The sequence below is a fragment of the Chionomys nivalis genome, chromosome 9 (assembly GCF_950005125.1).
Source record: "Chionomys nivalis chromosome 9, mChiNiv1.1, whole genome shotgun sequence".
NCBI lineage: Eukaryota > Metazoa > Chordata > Mammalia > Rodentia > Cricetidae > Chionomys > Chionomys nivalis.
In genome coordinates this window covers 31,776,687-31,794,140 of record NC_080094.1, presented here as the reverse complement: position 1 = coordinate 31,794,140, position 17,454 = coordinate 31,776,687, and the positions used below count along the sequence as shown (strand labels likewise).

At 43.6% G+C, this 17,454-nt stretch overlaps 2 protein-coding genes across 6 annotated transcripts in view; one reads left to right on the top strand and one right to left on the bottom strand.

Moving 5' to 3' along the window:
* The window catches only part of LOC130881415 (putative hydrolase RBBP9), a 73,550-nt gene extending 73,011 nt beyond the window's left edge, over nt 1–539 (bottom strand). For 3 of the 4 annotated variants that reach the window (XR_009057730.1, XM_057781003.1, XM_057781009.1), the window contains exon 1: nt 367–539. Coding sequence is in view for 2 of the 4 variants with exons in the window: in XM_057781003.1 (XP_057636986.1) it covers nt 367–465 (99 nt within the window). In the remaining 2 variants the exon portion in view is untranslated. The remainder of the gene's footprint in view (nt 1–366) is intronic. The other variant, XM_057781006.1, reaches the window with a different exon arrangement.
* A 7,571-nt stretch (nt 540–8,110) lies between these two features.
* Nucleotides 8,111–17,454, top strand: part of Sec23b (SEC23 homolog B, COPII coat complex component) — a 36,807-nt gene continuing 27,463 nt past the window's right edge. Inside the window, exons 1-4 of one of the 2 annotated variants that reach the window (XM_057780968.1) lie at nt 8,111–8,171; nt 11,269–11,503; nt 14,195–14,252; nt 15,727–15,813. In XM_057780968.1, the coding sequence (XP_057636951.1) occupies nt 11,283–11,503; nt 14,195–14,252; nt 15,727–15,813 (366 nt within the window). In that variant the 5' untranslated portion in view covers nt 8,111–8,171; nt 11,269–11,282. The other variant, XM_057780966.1, reaches the window with a different exon arrangement.

Below are 17,454 nucleotides of genomic sequence, written 5' to 3'. Positions count from 1 at the left end.
TATATATATCAAAGGTTACGTGGTGAATCTTTTTAAAAAAAAACTCTAAATTAGTGAATATAAACATAAAATTATCTGGGAAGGCTCGAATCTGAACTGGCAGCAGATTGGGGTGGGGGGGGCATTCTCTGTATAACAGGGTTCTTCTCAGTCTCAAAAACTGAGACCTCAGCTTTTTGGGCTGCTTCGCCAGGCAAGATCCTCGCCACTAGTTTAGATCTAAGGCTTGAGGTGCTAGCATCGTCGAGTACTCACACACTGTGTTAATCTGGAGGAAGGTGGGCACAGGCTCGAGCCTCGCCCATCGTCCTCCCTCCCTCCGCTCCGCGCCAAGCTGACCGCAGGGCAGTGGCTGAAATTCCTTACCTGCTCCAGTCCCTTTCTCACCCAGCCGTACCAGCCCTGGGTGGCCACATCCCCGCCTCCGTTCCCGGGAACAATCACTGCCTTGCTAGGTGACGCCATGAACGCTGTCGCCGGAGACCCCTGCCCAGTTCGGACCAGCAGTGCTCAAATCGAGAGTGCATCCGGCCGGGAGGCCGCACTGAGGCCTTCTGGGAATTGTAGTCATTGGAAGCCCGCAGGTACTCTTCCTTCTTCCCGCAGGTACTCTTCCTTCTCTGCCAAACTTAAACGCTGTGAATTGCCATCAAATATCACTCACCTTTGATTTCCTTTTTTCCAGCGTCCTCATACTCCACGTTCCTTATGAAGTACTGGCAACAATATTTTCATAATGTGCTATCTTCTTATTATGGAACTTTCATTTAAGACAGTCTCATTATGTAGCCCACCCCAACACTGGCCTGGGGCTCTCTACGTAGACCAGACTGGCCTAGAACTCAAAAAGACCTTCCTGCTTCTGCCTCTTAAGTGCTGGCATTAAAGGAATATGTCACCATATTCAGCAAAAATGATTATGTGTATACGCACCACATGCACGGGTGTGCCGCTAAGGAGTTTGGAGGAGGGTGCTGGGTCCTCTGGAGATGGAAGTAGTCAAATGTGAGTGCTGGGAATCGAACTCCAGTGTTCTGGAAGAGCAGCAGCTACACTTAATGGCTGAACCCCATTTTTTGTTTTTTACAATTTTTGTGTATATGCCAGGCTGCCGGAGATGGCAAAGCATAAACCTCCTCCACATGCGGTTCCTGAGATGCAGGAAGCAGTTCCCTCCAGGAAACCCAGTGGCAGCTAAATGAGTGCTACTTGAGGGCTAAGGAGAAAACACCTACGTGCCCCGAGGGCCACTTCCGTGGTATCTGCATTCGCAATGTTACAGAGGCTTCTGGTTTTAGCAATTCTACTAGTGCACTTGCTCTTCATGTTCCTTTTTCCTTCCACTCCAGTGGCTTCTGAAAAAAAAAATGGATGTGCTGTACGATAATATGAACTTTCTGATCTGATAGAGCGGGCAGGCTCTAAAGCTGTAAAGCAGGTCATGGGGAAAACTGACTGATGAAAGAATTGGGGGGAATTTGGGGAAAATGCAGAAATTGTTCTTTGCCTAATTATGAAACTTGGCAAAATTATACTGAAATGGAAAAGAACTTGGCTATGATGAATAAAGTTTCTGAAGAACCTTTGGGGCTGACTGCCCATGACCTTATAAATCAAAATGACATGTGTTGGAACTGTGAGGAACAACAATGGGAAAGGTACGACAATGGAGTAAACCCACTCAACTAAGCTTCTGTAAACTGCAGGTAGTTAACCTCTGAGGTGAAAGCCTCAGAAGCTGTTTTATGATTAACTCAGCTAAGAATTAAGAATATAGTGACTGGCATGGGGCTTGGGACCTGGGAAAATGTCATAATGAATGATGATGTTCTAATTTCAAAGAATCTTTATACTTCCTGTGAACTGCTTTGCCCAGGTAATGATTAACCCGTGGCAAGAAAAAAGAATCTTTTTTCCTTCTGTAAAATTTACAATAAAAGACTAAGGATCAAAACTCGGGGCAGAGAAAGGAGAAAAACCCGCCCTGCAGCTGAGAGCCTGTCAGCTTGCATCAGAACCCTGTGTTTGTGTACTCATTTCACCTTCCAGATGTCCCAGGTTCGAGACCCACTTCTCTGCTGAGGCTGGTCCCAGCACCACACCTGATGTGTACATGTTTCAGCATAGATGAGTGTATGTGTGGAGGTTAGAGGACAACCTGAAGGAATCCTTCCTCTCATTCTATCAGGTGGGTCCTGGAGATTGAACTCAGGTTGTCCAACCCAATTGCCGCTGGCTTTTTTTTCACTCATTCACAGTCTGGGGCCCTGCCCATGAACTGGAACTGCCCACAAACAGGATCGGTCTTTCTACCTCTATTAACTAAATGACTAAATGAAGACAGTCTCCTACAGACCTGCCTGCGGGGAACCTGGTCTACATGATTCCTCATCAAGACGCTTCTCAGGTGATTCTAGGTTGTGGCTAGTTGACAATTAAAACTAGCGAACACAGAGAGTTATTAATGAAACCAGAGTAGGAAGGAAGGGAGGGAGGAAGGAAAGGACACTTTGCAAAATGGGTGAGGCAGGCAAACCAGGAAAAGAACACAGAACCAGTTGTCTTGAGTCTGTTCCTTGAGGTTTTTATTGAGGTGGGCATGAAAAATGCATTCTTCCAAGAATAATGTGAGCCTTGTGTATGGAAATTATGCTCAAATCTTCCCATGCCACCTCAGGAACAGGCAGTCACATTCTATTGTGTTCTAAAATTGTGTGTATGTGGTGTGTGTGTGGGTGTAAGCCAGAGGTCAATATTGCGTAGCTTCTATTATTTTCCACTTTACATTTGATTTTTGAGACAAGATCTATCTGTGAATTCGGACATCACAAATTTAGCAAGACTAGCTGGTCAGCAAGTTCCAGGGATCTCTCTGCCTCCTGCTCCCTAGATGTTGGGCACGGGCTGCGTCTTCAGCATCCTGGGCTATCCAGTGCAGCTGAAGCTGCACTTCCACAGATTCACGCCTCAGCCTTACAGAACTTCTTAGCAGAGAATACAGCTCTGTCATACACTGTTAGCATTAGCCGCTCCCTAGAACTTGGAGTAAGTCTCCATGCCTTCTCATTTCAATAATTCTTTTTAAATGGCGTCTCAATAGGTGCTCCTGTAAAGTCAGTTTTCAGCAGCTCAGGAACTGACTGGGAGTCGTGCATAATCACACAATTGATCTTTTAGTCTGAGAAAGTAAAACTTAGCTCTCTGGGGCCGGTGAATAAGGGGAGCATGCACACACACCTTCAACTGTCAGGCCTCTCTCTTTTATTTTTTATTTCCTCCTTCCTGACATCCTCTTACATCTTTCCTGGTGTTCTCCTTCTAACCCTTTCCTTTTTTCTTCCTCTGACTCTATTTTTTTCCCTTACAACTTATATACCCCAGCAAAATCTTTTAAGTAATATAAAAATTACAATATGGTTACATTCTATTTTTAAGTGAATGATTACAATAAATAAAAGTAAAAAATTAGCATGTTTCCCATATCCCTTACATGATTAAACATTTTATGTATTATATGTAAAAGAAATTATTCCCAAGAACCCACATACATTCCTGTCTAAACAACTTGTTATAGATTAACAGAGGGTGAGCAAGCAAGGTATTTTTCTCAGCCAGTTCTTTTACTTCCAGGCTAAATTTTGCAGTTACAAAGAAAGGATCAATCATTTTATTATTTATCTCAAAAGGTAATAATTAAAAAAAACTTTTTAAAAATTATAAATCTGTACTTTTATATATAAAAAAACAATCAGGAATTTCCACTGTAATCCTCAGGGTACATACTCATTCATTGATAATTTTTTATTAAATTATATCAGAAAGCTGAGGGTAGAAATAGGTATAAAGAACAAATCATTGCCTTTGATCACCAACCTATCCTAGCAAGAAAGGCATGTCGGTTAGTAATAACTGGACTGTAGGGGCCGAATTATACAGGTCCATATTCCTACACTGTCTGGCAGTCAGAGAACTCTGAGCGACCTACAAGGAAAAATTTGCACCTGCCACACAGAAGGTGGTGTCCTAGCTTTTAAATAGTAAAAACAACCTGATGCCATCCTAAACAAGAGTTCAGGATATGCTAATGTCGTCCTGCTCCTTCTATTGTAAATTAGGAGGTTGTCTAAGAAAGAGGCATTTTTTCAGTCTACGTGACAAAATGGGCATGGGCATAAACGTGACAAAATGGACAAAGATAGGCAAGATGTGACCAGAGTCTTTCCCCTACTACTTAGGAAATAGAGTGCTAATGGATTTCCCCCTCAGTTTACATTTTGATATAAAAGTTGTTTGGAAAATAAACGCGGGTGATTTTCAGGATGTGAGTTCAGGATTTCATGAAGGATCTCTGAAACTCCCTCCTGATGCTGTCGCATGAGCAGTGCTTCATTTATTCCTACACCTCCACTCTGGTACGAGAAATATTTTAAGTCAGGGCTGGTCCCTAACACTGAACTGCATTTGTTTTGTTCCTTGACCTCAACAAGTCCCTTGCTCAACTATCAAAAGCATGACCTTTTAAACCTCAAATTGTTCCTCAAGATTTTTTTTATATGGAAGCCATTAACAAAAAACATCTTAACCTAACTTTACTAACAATCTACTTGTCTAAACTCTTTCTAAGGGTGGTGATTGCGTTATTAATCTGTTCCAGCAGTGTCTTAGTTAGGGTTTCTGTTGCTGTGAAGAGACACCATGACCACGGCAACTCTTATAAAGGAAGACATTTAATTGAGGAGGCAGCTTACAGCTCAGAGGTTCAGTTCATCACCATCATGGTGGGGAGATAGTGGTGCAGGCAGACATGATGCTGGAAATGCAACTGAGAGTCCTACATCTTGCAGGCAACAGGAAGTTGACTGAAACACTCGGCACTATCTTGAGCATATATGAGACCTCAAAGGCCACCTCCACAGTGTCACACTTCCTCCAACAAGGCCACACCTGCTAATAGTGCCTTTCCCTATGAGATTATGGGGGCCATTTACATTCAAACTACCACAAGCAGCAATGCTTGTAAAAAGTTGATCACTATTATTCTAGGTACCAGTAACACTGCCCCAGGAGGGGCTGGGAACCCCTTTAAAGTTTTCATACAACTCATGGATTATGAGGGATGTGGCGGCTGTGAGGACAGCATGAGGTTCTGGGGACATGCAGTCCTCAGGACTCTGCCTCTCCAAGGCTCATTTGGCATGGTTTTGCTGGCTGCTCAGCTGTGTCCTGTGAGTTCCAACGCTGCTTGCTGTTCCTCTTACATGCCCCATGCTGAGATGTAGGCAGACCCTGGTAGAACACAGATGCTGTCTTCTGCATGCCTTGGAAGCTAAAATTGGGAAAACATTTCCTTTGGTGGCCATTTCCCAGGAGGGAACCCCAGCGGGGGTGAAGGCATTCTCACTCAGTTCAGGATTTCTCCTTTTAAATAAATTTGTGCTTTTAGAAGCTAGAACTTTCAACGTGTAGGGTCTGAACCATAGTGCATATTTCCTATTGCCCCAGTGTAAAAAGTGCTAGGTTTTGCATTAATGCTGCCATTTTTGTTTTGTTTTTCGAGACAGGGTTTTTATGTGTTGCAGCTCTGACTGTCTTGGAACTTGATTTGTAGACCAGATTGGTCTCGAATTCACAAAGATCCGCCTGTCTCTGCCTCCTAAAAAAAGTATGTGCCACCAACACCTAGTGCTAATCCCTTTTTAACTACAGATGTTTTCCCACATCTGCCTTGTCTGAAGCTTTGATCATGTTCATGCTTTTTTCTTTTTTTAAGTTTTATTATTTTTAGCAATTGTGTATGTGTGTGTTTTTGTGCACAGGAGTTCAGGTGGCCTCTGAGAATGGAATTTCCCAGGAGTTTGAGTTACTGGCTGTCGTGAGCCAAGCAGTATGGGTACTGGAGACTGAACTCAGGGCCTCTGGAAAAGCAGGAAGCACAGTGCTTTCAACCACTGAGCCATCTCCTTATCCCTCATGTCCATGCTATCATTCATGCCAAACTGCATACTTTTTACATCCTCCAGCTAAAATACTCTAAGCCACAATAAATGTGATGAACCATGCCTTAGCCTGGATGTAATGTTATACTCTCTTGAGATTTCTTCAGCCAAACAAGTCAACTGGTCCCTGTCTTAGTTAGTGTGAATGTTACAGCTCTGGAGAAAAGGGTATCCTGACTTGTTGGGAAGTTGGGCTATATTTGAAGCTGCAAAGGGACAGCTGTTAATTTTTAAAAAGGTGGCATGAGAGAGAAAGATGCCATGTGACAGAGTTCACATGGAAGGGTTTTTTTTTTTCTCTTGTGTGATGCTGAGTTCCAGGCCCTCTGGAAGAGCTCACTCTTAGCCCCTGAGCCATCTCGCCAGCCCATTTTTATTTATTTATTGCTTATTTACTTATTTTGAGGCAGGGTCCTTCAACTCAATGTGTAGCTGAGGGTGATCTTGATCCTGATCCTTCTGCCTCCACCATATTTATTGGCCTCACTCTCTTTATTTTTATTTTATTTTTTAAAGATTTATTTATTTATTTTATGTATATGACAGCTCTATTGACTTTATGCCAGAAGAGGACATCAGATCTCATTATAGATGGTTGTGAGCCACCATATGGTTGCTGGGAATTGAACTCAGGACGTCTGGAAGAGCAGTCAGTGCGCTTAATCATTGAGCCATCTCTCCAGCCCCTGGAGGATTTTTTTTTTTTTTAATAAGGGGAAAGGAAACATAAAAAGGGGGAAAGAAGAGGAGGGAGGAGGAGACTGGACTCTGGGGACAGGAGCAGTTAAAGAGAAGAGAGAGGCAGAGAGAGGGGAGAGAAAGGGATAGAGACAGAGAGGTAGGCAGAGAAGCAGAGAAAGAAAGGAAAGGGGGGGAGGGAGAGGGGGAGAGAGGGAAAGAGGGAGACAGGGAGACAGGGAGAGAGGGAGAGAGGAGGTGGGTAAGACCCTTTTAAAAGCAAGTGTAGTGGATGTGCACAGGAGGTGCTCTTAGTGGCTACAGTTGAGGACTTTTCCTGTCAGAACCCCAAGGGCAGGCCAGCACAGCTCTGGAGGGAAAGGTATCCTGACCTTTTGGGAAGCCAGGCTATACCTGAAGCTGCGGTGTGGTGGGGGGATTGTTTCCCTGCAGGATGTAGCAATCCCGCTCCTCTCAGAATCAGTACAGCCTAGCTCTGCTGTTACCCTTTTTTACACTTTTGTGGCCCAAGGTGTTATTTCTTCGGCTGTAACTCTAGCTCCATGGGGCCCCACATTCTCTTCTGGCCTCTGTAGGCCCTGCACACTCATGTGCACACATACATAGACTGACAAACAGGCAGGTCTAATTAAAAATAAATCTTCAAAAAGATTTGAGAATTTGCTGGGTTTTTTCTTCTCCACTTGTAAGAAATTATAAAATGACTGAGGCGGTCACAGAAATTTGTATTATCCATTAAAAAATGGACTCTGTTAGTCTCCTAAAATGCTTGAATACGAGGACTGTACCCAATTACTCATTTCCTTGTTGGATGACAGGGAGATGAAACAGTCTCTTCTGAGCGCAGAAGCCATAGCAGCAAGTGAGAAGGGAAAGTTTGGTCCTGCGAGGAACTGCACCTGCCACGCTCAGAAAGAACTTCAACTAGCGGTAGAGACTCCCTGCTACCCGGTTGAGACTCCCTGCCACCTCCAAGGCCCTTCCCGCAGGCTGATGGCCTCTTCCGGACAACTTCGGGTTCCTCTGGGGCTACACGTCACCGGTCTCGCTTCCCGGTAACTAAGGTGACCAGAGGGACTTCCCTCTGAGGCAAACAAACGTCGTGGTAAGGGCGGACGCCTGAGGAGTGTTGGATGCATTTGGACGACGGACCCGCAGGCGCCGAGGTCCTGCGCAGGGGCAGGAGAAGCGTTTAGGGCTGTGTTCGAGGACGCACGTACCCTAAAGAAACTCTGAATTTTGAAGTTTCGAGTGTGAGAAACGACTGCCTTGCCCTGTTCAAAGATGGCGGCGCAGCATTTCTGACGGTTTCGCTCTCATGCGTCAGCCAGAGCAGCGCTCTCTGATTGGCTAAGACAAGGCGCCGTGGAGTGACGTATGGGAGCACTGACCAATCGACTGTGAGCTGAGGTGGACTTGGCGGTGGAAGCCGGAGCCGAGTGCTGGAGTCCGTGCGGCGCGGAAGGCTCTGTCCAGGTGAGTGGCTCCGGGCAGCTGAGCGGTCCCGCGTTGGTGAGTGGGCGCTTAGGAGGATGAGGAGGGCCGAGGCCAGAGGTGCCCGAGCAAGGTGGGCTGCTTCGGGGAGGAGCCCTCTGCTTGCCAGGCTGAGGCATCAGAGGGGACTGATGATCCAGAAACTGGATGAAAGTGACTCGTCCGCCCCCTGCCTGATGGCAGAGGACCGGTTTCTGGCTCTTTAGCCATGGGAATTGGAGTGGTGGTGGTGGTGGCGTGAACATCCGGAAGGATTGAATCTTCATGAAAAAGTTGAGTTTTGCTTTGTGATAAGTGAAACCAGAACCCAGATCTTCAGTACAGGATTAGATGTTTAGCCGTGCTTACAGATGGCTACTAAGTCCTGGAAAGTTATGTCGTGGAGAAATGAGAGTGGCTCAGATATTTTATTGGATACTTTCAGATATTTTATTGGATCCTTTTGTGTATTCTCTCACTCGCGTGTTTACTTTTTCAAATATCCGTACTCCTTGAGAATTTGCTATGAGCAGTGGACTCATGTCGTTTGATATGTCTCAACATATCGAATTTAATAAAAGAACATAGAACTAAAAAGGATTCATGCATTCACTGAAATCTTCTGTGAATTAACATGAACAGGATTAAGTAACCGTGGTCTAGAAGGGCCAGGAAAGGAGGCCATGGGAAACAGGGAGCAGATTTTAATATGTAGAGACCTGGGTTCCTTTAAAGAGGGGTTACCGATATTGAATGGGGTTTTCTGAAGTAGTTGCTGAAAATGGCGATATTAGAACGTACGTACCTGTGATTTATTTTTTGCCCTCCAGGAAGGTACATAAGTGCTTTCTGTGTAGTCAGTGGTTTGGCTTCCTGTGTTTGCCATCAATAACAAGGAAATGTCTTAGAGTCTCCGTTGGAACAGATTGGGGATTTTTGTTGTGTGGGTTCTGTATGGTAGAATAATTAATTTGCTTTTCTGGGCATGTAAAATTGACCTCATCGAAGTTATTAGCAGTATGGTATTCCTCAGAGGAGACAGTTATCAAGCATGTCTGTCACTAAAAGCACTTTACTATTTTATATATATGTAAAATATTACTTATATATAGTATATATAATATATGCTATATATAATATTACATATACATATGCACATACACATATATTTTATATGATCTCCCTATGTAACCCAGGAGGCGTTGAACTCCTTTGGTTCTTTTGCCTCAGCTTCTCAAATAATGGAGGTTACAAGAATTTTCCCTCCGTTCTCATCTCATAGATTCAGTGTTCTTGCTTTCCTTTTTCATTGTTTTATTTATTTCTTTGCGTGAGATATGCGTGCTGTGTGTGCACCTGTCAGGTTTCCCATGCTGGGGGCTGAAGGCAACACTTGTAGTAGTGGTTCTCTCCTTACAGCTCTGTGTGGGATCTGAGGACCAAGCTCGGGCTGTCATACTTTACCCGCTGGGTCACCTTGCAGTCCTTGCTTGCTTTCCTGAAGGACTTGTTCAGTTGAACCTCAGTAACTTATGTGTTGCGATGTGTCCACAGCTAGGAAGCATTTACTCAACAACACTGGGGTCTGAAAGCTTAGTCCGAAGGACTGACTTCCCAGGGCTTTTCAAGGATGAGCATAAGCAAACATGCTAAGGAAGGAGGACAAGGGGAGACTTGGCACGAAAGCAAACTCCCCTTCGTAGTTTTGGTGTGCCCATTAGAAACGCTTGAGTTTCACGCTGCTTCCTGTTAGTAAACAGATTCTCAAATCAGCATACAGTTCTTTTCTCCACAGTGAGCAAAGTGTGTATGTGTGTGGGAGGGGTGCAAACATGCTAAGGAAGGAGGACAAGGGGAGACTTGGCACGAAAGCAAACTCCCCTTCGTAGTTTTGGTGTGCCCATTAGAAACGCTTGAGTTTCACGCTGCTTCCTGTTAGTAAACAGATTCTCAAATCAGCATACAGTTCTTTTCTCCACAGTGAGCAAAGTGTGTATGTGTGTGGGAGGGGGGCACAAAAGGTTACTTGGAATGTAACATTTCATACAGTATGTACTTTGATGGATAAAGGAAGGAAGGGAATTAGGGAAGTTGCTGGGGGATGAAACAGTTTGAGACTTTGGATACATGGTTGAAACTGGCTTGTCTGAGGACTTGAGCTCAGTGCTTGCCTAGCATGCACAAGGCCCTGGGTTCAACCCTTAGCACCACAAACAAACAACTAAATAGTAGTAATATCTGCCTATACACAGCTAACAAATGGTCAAGCAGTTCAACCTTTAACTGCTTTGATTAATTTTTTTCAAGTTCTACAGAGATGGTTTGAGAAAGTGACCTATTAGTTTTTTGCCAAGTTGACACAAGCCATTGTCATTTGAGAAAGGGAAACCTCAGTTGAGAAGATGCTCCCACCAGGTGGGCCTGTGGGGCATTTTCTTGATTGCTGATTGATGCCTGAGGGTCCAGCCCACCATAGGCAGTGCTGCCTCTAGGCAAGTGGCCCTGGGTTTATAAAAAGGCAGACTGAGCAAGCCTTGAGGAACGAGCCAGTAAGCAGTGCTCTCCCCTGGCCGCTGTATAGTGCCTGCCTGAGTTCCTGCTCTGACTTTCCCGGAAGATGATGGACTACAAGAATAAGCTGAAATAAACCCTTTCCTCCCTGTGTTGCTTTTGCTCATGGTCTTTTTTGTTTGTTTGTTTTTTGAGACAGGGTTTCAGTGTAATGGTCCTGGCTATCCTGGAACTCCCTTTGCAGACCAGCCTGGCCTCAAATTCATAGAGATCCGCCTGCTTCTGCCTCCCTGGGATTAAAGTTGTATGCCACCACATCTGGCTTGGCCATGGTCTTTATCATGACAGCAAAAAACAAAGACAGAAGGAAGAATAGTCAACTTTGGGGGTCTGAGAGAAGAAAGTTACTGTTATCCTATAGTGACAGGCTTTTCCTCACCAAGTGTTTGTGAAACATGATTTCTTTGTTTGGGACTGAGTGCTAGATTTCTGGTGTGAACCACTGCACCTGGCTTGGGACCATCTTTTATTTTTTATTTTATTTAAGATCAACTGAGAATTTTGCATCTAATTAAAGCTTTATTTTTAGCTTCCTTTTAGACCATGGCAACATATCTGGAGTTCATTCAGCAGAATGAAGAGCGAGATGGCGTGCGTTTCAGTTGGAATGTGTGGCCTTCTAGCCGCCTTGAAGCCACAAGAATGGTTGTTCCTTTGGCTTGTCTCCTCACTCCTTTAAAGGAACGCCCAGACCTGCCTCCTGTACAGTATGAACCTGTGCTTTGCAGCAGGCCAACCTGCAAGGCTATTCTCAATCCACTTTGGTATGAATGCTTTAAAAACCTGGTAAAATAAGAAATAAATTGTCATCTTTATGCAATTCTCATAAAAATCACTTGATTTCTGTAGAAGAGATTCCAGTTTGAGGTAAGAGTAAGTAGATGCTGAGATTCTTAGAGGATGCTTGCTCACGGGAACCTCTCTGGTCAAACACTTCAGATCAAATTGGAATCTTTTTGTTTTCTGTCTTTTTTGAGGCAGATCTAGCCCTGGCTGTCCTGGAACTCACTATGTAGACCTAGTTGGTGTCCACCTCACAAAGATCCTTCTGCCTCTGCTTCTTCCTCCCAAAAGCTGGGATTAAAGGTGTTTCTGGAAGAAACCTTATTTGAACAAGGGGAGGACAGATGGGGAGAGTTTGGAATTGTCCTTCCTTCTATCCCTCCCTTCTTTCCCTTCCTTCCTTTCTTATCCTCTCCCAGATTAGCAGTTTGCTTCTGGCTTAATTGTAGACTTTGAGGAATGGCTTTCTTTTTTTGGTTTTTTGAGACAGGGTTTCTCTGTGTCCTAGAGCCTGCCCGTGTGGAAGGCAGTGCTGCAGTCTTGTGGAAGGACCTGTTTTCTGAAGCCTCCTGTTATTGTCGTTTTTTTTTTTTTTTTTAATATTTATTTATTTATTATGTATACAACACTCTGTGTCTGTGTATGCCAGAAGGCCAGAAGAGGGCACCAGACCTCATTACAGATGGCTGTGAGCCACCATGTGGTTGCTGGGAATTGAACTCAGGACCTTATGCAGAGCAGGCAATGCTCTTAACCACTGAGCCATCTCTCCAGCCCCCTTTCTTTTCTTCTATTATCTTTTCAAGACAGGGTTTCTTTGTGTAGCCCTGACTGTTCTGGAACTAGCTCTGTAGACCAGACTGGCCTTGAATTCACAGAGATCTGCCTGCCTCTGCCTCCTGAGTGCTGGGATTAAAGGTGTGCACCACCACCATCTGGCCAAGGGATGGCTTTTAAAGCATTTAAAAAAATTTAAAAATTTTACTCTTAGACCTAGATGGAGGTGGGGGGTCCTTGGACTTCCCACAGGGCAGGGAGCCCTGATTGCTCTTTGGGCTGATGAGGGAGGGGAACTTGATTGGGGGAGGGGGAGGGAAATGGGAGGCGGTGGCGGGGAGGAGGCAGAAATCTTTAATAAATAAATAAATTAAAAAAAAATTTTACTCTTTTTATACATCCCCTATATGACTATGTGTATGTCTGGAAGAAGTAGTAGACAGAAGAATTTGTGTGTGTGTGTGTGTGTGTGTGTGTGTGTGTGTACGTGCTTACACAAGTGGACATGCATATGTGCATGCCATTTGCATGTAGGTACCTGTGGAGGGCAGAAGAGGGAGAAGAATTTCTTGGAGCTGGAGTTACAGAAGAGTGGGCTACCAGGATGGATGCTAGGAACTAAACTTGGGTGGAAGAGCAACAAGCGCTTGCTGTTAACCACTAAGCTGTCTTTCTCTGGCAGAAGAAATTTGACTCCCAGTAATTTTATTGTTGAGTGAATTTTTTTTTTTAAACCTGAGAGTCTATTCTATTCATATATTTGGGCACTATTGGAAATACTTTTTTTTCCATTATTTTTTGTGGTAGAGTGTTCATGTTGCATAACTTGGTCTCAGACTCGAGGATTTGTGTGGCCCTCCGGCATCGGGGAGGCCATAAGACAGTGGAAGTGTACCACCATTCTGCTGAGGGATTCTGAAGCAAATTGAGAGTGTTAAAAGGTGCAGAAGCACCTTTTCCTTTATTTCATTTTTTTTCTTTATCAAGCCCATATTAGGAAAATCTCTACCCTGCTTGTAAAATGGTAGCCATTGGCTAGGAATACCCTAAAAATTCACAAAGGGAGAAGAAGCAATAGATGCTTTATCATCAACTATTTCTAGCAGCTTTACCAACCTGGAAACATACTTTCTATGGCCCAAGTATGAAATGTCATTTCATTATTGTAATTGAAGGTTGTATATAGGGGCTGGAGATTGGTGGCTCAGTGGTTAAGCGTACTTGCTGCTACTGCATTGACTCATGGTCATGTTCCTAGCACCTACATGTAGCTCAGCCTTCTGTTATCTCCAGTACCAGGGGATCCTTTGCCCTCTTCTGGCCTCTGCTAGTTATGTGTGTGCCGCACATACATACAGGGAAAAAAACACATACACTTAAAATAGTTAAACAGATCTTTAAAAAAGTTTTACATTGTTGAAAACGTTGGGTCTATCTTGACAACCAAGTTAAAATGAAGGCAAAAGGATAAAGCTTATAGTTTATATGAGTGAAGAAATCTTTTTTATTTTCTGGTTTTTCAAGACAGGGTTCCTCTGTAGCTTTGCAGCTTGTCCTGGAACTAGCTCTTATAGACCAGGCTGACCTCGAACTCACAGAGATCCGCCTACCTCTGCCTCCCGAGTGCTGGGATTAAAGGCGTGTACCATCACCTGGCAGTGAAGAAATCTTAAAACATGATCATGAACATGAAAAAGATAAAAAAGAATTTACTAATTTGAGGGAATTTTTTGGTGTACTTAATAGCTAGTGTACCCTGCAGTCAATCTCACGAGCTCTTCTGTATATGCACACTCGTAGAAGCACATGTCTGTTTAATTTACAGAACTTTAAGTCTACATTTGATTGCTTTCCTGCTTAGAAATAAACCTCTGTGATATTTATCTTTCTTACAGTCAAGTTGATTATCGAGCAAAACTTTGGGCTTGCAATTTCTGTTTTCAAAGAAATCAGGTATGTAATTTAAAACAACATATATATGTGTGTGTGTGTGTGTGTGTGTGTATACATTTTGTTTTTGTTGTACTACTCTGGAAAAGATATCAACTTACATTTCTATCTACACTGGTGATTAGCACTCTGGTGATCTCAGGTAATGGCTTTTGTTAGACACATTGGTTTTGAATACTAGGGGACATATAAAATTCTCTGATCTTTCTAAGTTTTCTATAGGAAGTAAATATATTACCTAAAGAAAATAGATCTGCTGTTTATATTTTATTGGATCACATTGATTTCTTAATTAGATGGTGCATGTTATTGAATTTTCATGTAACTTTAGGGGTCCAGTATCAGTGTTGAGCTCCTTCTGCTTTGAAAGTGTCGTGTTGCTGAGTGGTGATGGTGCACACCATTTATCCCAGCACTTGCAGATGGATCTCTGAGTTTGAGTCCAGCCTGGTCTATAGAATATGTTCCAGTATAGCCAGAGCTACAGAGAAACCTGTTTCAAGAACAACAAACAAACAAAAGTGCCATGTCCTTCACCCTCTCTCCCCTAATAGTGTTTTCCTGTGTTGCCCTGGCTGTCCTGGAACTCAGAGATCTCCCTAGCTATTGGCTGGTCAACTTTTTAGACCACTCAGGTACCTTAGGCAGACAAGGTGGAACAGCAACATATCGCTACAAATTAAACAAATGCAGCATAAACAAAACCAACACACTTTAAGTAATTAAACAAAAGGGGTAGAAACAAATGTAACACATTTTTGCTTAGTTAAAGCAATATTCTGCAACATAAACAAATGTAATACATCTTTACATAGTTAAAGTACTGTTTCATAACATTGTCCTTGGCCCCTCCAGCTCTTACAGTCTTTTCTTCCCCTCTTCAGTATTCCCCAAACTTGGCCTAATGTTTGGCTGTGGATCTTTGCATCTGTTTGCATCAGTTGCTGGATGAAGCCTCTCTGATGACAATTGAGCTAGGCACCAATCTGTGTGTAAAGCAGAATATTGTTAGGAATCATTATATTGACATTTTTCTCCCTCTAGGCATGTTTGGTTCTATCCTAGGTCTCTGGGTCGTCCAGCCTGTGGGTCCTGGTGCTGGTCCAGGAAGTGTTGGGGTAGACTTACTCTCCGGACATGGGTTTTGGGCTAGCCTTTTGGCCAAGATCAAGTGTAATATCTATTTTTATCAGTAAATCTTTTTTAAGGTTATATGGCCATAGACATGTAAGAATTAGAAGCTTTGAGTGCTAATATTTGTGTTTTAGCAAGATGTTTTTTATTTTGTGCTTTCAGAATTAATGTGGTCATGAATCAGTTTTATAAATGGGACATAAGTGTACCATGCATGTTTGGAACTGGAGCTCAGAAGTGGTACATTCGCCTATGCCTAGGCTAGCTCCAGCACAAAAAAAAAAAGTGGAACACAAATCGCTTGTAGCCCTAATTAAATGTTGTTTTGTTTTCTTCTCATTAGTTCCCTCCAGCATATACAGGTATATCTGAGGTGAACCAGCCTGCTGAATTGATGCCTCAGTTTTCAACAATTGAGTACGTCATCCAGGTAATTTTGTCATGTGTTTAACGAACACTGTTAAAATCGAGTTTCTTTTGAAATACTTGGAGTGATATAGATATCTCACCTGTCCGTGAAAGTAAAGCTGGTGTCCGTGGAAGCAGATTCTAGACAGTATGTTACAGTACATTTGCGTTACTGGCTTTGTAAAGTAAAGCTGGTGTCCGTGAGAGCAGATTCTATACAGTATGTTACAGTACATTTGCATTACTGGCTTTGTTTTCAGGTCTTGGCCTAGGCTTTAACAAAGGTGAAACTGACTGAATTAAAGCATGTCTCCACAGCCTTCTTCATCTCAATTGAGATACTTCATTGTCTAGGTGGTCAGCTTAAAAATATTTATAGTGCCTCCTCCCTTCCTGTTGTTGGTCCCTGTATGGTAGAAGGAGAGATAGGTTTGCAGGGATCGTCTGGCCCTGATGTAAATTCTGCAGTCTGGTTCTTTTCCCACCACCCTGATCTTAGCTGTTTCCTCTGGATCCCCCTAAGCATTCTGAGACTTAGGCCCCTCACACACCCTGCCCATGATCTTCCTATCTTGAGCATGAGTCCGGTGAAATCAACAACCAAATGCAGCCGAGGAGATGAACAGTGGCTAGCCTGGCCTAGAAGAGTTAGACCTACCCCTTCCTGTTCTCACCATTGATTTCTTTCTTCCACATCCCCTGTCTTATTTAGTAGGCCATCCACTGAGTCACTATTCAGAACATACCTAGATTCTCCTCCCCACACCTTCTTGTCCCCAGCCATCCTGCGCCATCTGCCTCCTCTCACTAGATACATACAGTATCTTAGCTGTTCTCCCTCATTGACATTGACCTATGCCTGCTTGTATTTTATTCTTAACCCAGCAGTCATTGTAACTCTCTAGAAACATGTTTTATGTTACTTCTCTGCTCAGAAGCCTCCACTGACTGAATTGGCCCCTCTTCACTCAAAACAAAAGATAGTCTTCAAGGCCCCATGTCTCATGGCCCCCTAGTGTCCTTGTTCAGCCCGTGGACCTTTTTGACTCAAGTGTCACACCTGCCAGAGGGTGTTTGCTCTTTTTCCTCAGGCTGGAACTCATTTTTGCTCTGTGTCTGTGTTGCTCCCCACTCTCCTCTCTTTTTCCTCCCTATAACCATGATTTGTCTATGTATTTGTTTATTTATGTGTGTATGTGTGTGGGCATATGTGTCAAGATCAGAGGATAATTTGTGGAAGCCAATATTTCTACCTTGTGGGTTCTGGGGATCGATGCAGGTCATCAGGTTTGGTTTGGCCTTTATCTGTTGGGCCATCTTGTCCCCTCAAATTTTACTGTCTTACTGAGGCTGCCCTTTTCTTTCTCTCTCTCTCTTTTATTTTAATTTTTATTTATTTACTTTTTGTGACAAGGTCTCACTATGTAGCCCTGGCTGTCTTTATAGACCGGGCTGGCCTCAAACTCACAGAGATTCATCCGTTTCTTCCTCCTGAGTGTTGAGATTAAAGGCGTATGGCATCATCCCTGGCCCTGCTCCCTTTTTATCACAGGGATCTGCCACCTTCCTCCATCTTAGCTGTTGCTGCTCCCTGGCCATCTCGCTGGTTGGCCAGGAATCTTTGTTCTTTCTGTTTAGTTATGTATCCCAGGGTCTGCAGTAA